This window comes from Octopus bimaculoides, chromosome 20 (assembly GCF_001194135.2).
Source record: "Octopus bimaculoides isolate UCB-OBI-ISO-001 chromosome 20, ASM119413v2, whole genome shotgun sequence".
Taxonomy (NCBI): domain Eukaryota; kingdom Metazoa; phylum Mollusca; class Cephalopoda; order Octopoda; family Octopodidae; genus Octopus; species Octopus bimaculoides.
Genome location: NC_069000.1, coordinates 22,068,570 through 22,070,230, shown reverse-complemented (window position 1 = coordinate 22,070,230; position 1,661 = coordinate 22,068,570). Strand labels below are relative to the sequence as shown.

The following is a 1,661-nucleotide window of genomic DNA, read 5'->3' as shown; positions in this document are numbered from 1 at the left end:
TTTGACAACTATATCTGGTCTATTTGCCTTAATTTCTCTATCTGTGTGTATTGGCATATCCCAGAGCATGGTTGCTTTCTCGTTTTCTGGCGTGTGTTTATACCATCTTTATTATTGTTATTATTATTATTATTATTATATATATATATATATATATATATCTTCAGGTGCTGAATATTTTCCGAAGACATTGAAAAAAAAATTGTATCCACCAGAACTTATGGCACATGACGTCACAGGAAATTCGATTGGCATAATTGGAATGGGAACCATTGGCTACAAGCTGGCAATCAGAGCTCATGCTTTTGAAATGAAGGTATTGTATCATCAGAGGAGACAAAGGTGAGTGTTTGAAGTAGATTTGTGTTTGGGACATTAAGACAAGTGAATTGAAGGATAGATGCATGGATTTTTAGTACTTTCTGAGTCTGGTGGAAGAGGAATACACATGATTTTTGTAGGCGCTCGAAGACTAGTTAGATAGATGCTGTTTGTGTTCTGTTTAAACTATTTCAGATTAGAAACTTCAGGAAAGACATGAGGGAGGAGATTCCAGAGAGCCAATGCTCTTAGATGAGGAATTCGGCATTGTGGTTTATCCAATAAGGGTGATGAGAGGTGGGGGTACAAATGGTGTGGTGGTTGGCAGTGTAGATGGGGTTAAGAGACCAACGAGCTTCGAAGTACAGGAACCATTATAGCAACAATAGAAAAGAGAGAGAGAGAGGGGGGACCAGAGGTTTGCAAGCAATAACAAGATCTCTTGATCAGTTTCCCAAAAGATGACTTAATTAGCCATGTAACTGATGTCTTGTTAGTTAACAGAGTGATATTGAATGAGATGTTACACTAGAACTACTAACCACATAGTTTTGAGTTCAAACTATACAGTTATTGAACAGTTGTTGTTCAGTCTCAGATAAGCTCTGACCCTGAAGACTTCAGAACAAAAGCAGCCCATCTTTTATTCGAACAGTTTATTGAAGACTACATTATTTCATCTATCTTTTTCTTTCTTTGATAGTGCATTGTGATTTGAAATAAATTTGGCTGCAATTTCTAACAGAGCAAGCAATTACACACAAGATATCTTGGTTTCATTGTCTCACATTATTGAGGTGTGTGCTTATGTCATAATTCTATCTTTGATTGAACTGTCTACCTGCATGACAACACAATAGCCACACCTGCTTCTTACCTGAGTTTTTGCAGTACAAAGTGTTTCTACTGCAAACACCACTTTTATTCCAGAAGTAAATCTATCCATTACAATACTAAAAATAGATGCAAAACAGTAAGACCAAAATACTCTTCTTCAGACACATTCCAGAGACTACTTAGCATTGGTGTTAGAATACACAATTAATAAATCAATCAATTTCTTCGACAGATCCAAAGAAGAAGAAGCAAAAGTGGATGCTCAGTTTTATAGTAGCTTAATGGACATGTTACCATTGTGTGACTATGTTGTGATTACCTGTGCCTTGACACCACAAACATATCATTTGATTGGTCACAAGGAACTGGTTGTAATGAAGAAGACTGCAACTTTAATCAATATTGCCAGAGGTAGGTACTTCAATTTCTTGTCACTAATAGTTATGGATGTATGACAAACAAAAATAGACAAGTAATAAAATATCTGATTTGATATTGGAACT

General features: G+C 35.9%; 1 protein-coding gene across 2 annotated transcripts in view; it reads left to right on the top strand.

Moving 5' to 3' along the window:
• LOC106882072 (glyoxylate reductase/hydroxypyruvate reductase) overlaps nt 1–1,661 on the top strand; it is a 29,665-nt gene that overhangs the window by 24,895 nt on the left and 3,109 nt on the right. For both annotated transcript variants that reach the window (XM_052975184.1, XM_014932634.2), the window contains exons 2-3: nt 168–342; nt 1,391–1,569. In XM_052975184.1, coding sequence (XP_052831144.1) covers nt 168–342; nt 1,391–1,569 — 354 coding nt within the window. The remainder of the gene's footprint in view (nt 1–167; nt 343–1,390; nt 1,570–1,661) is intronic.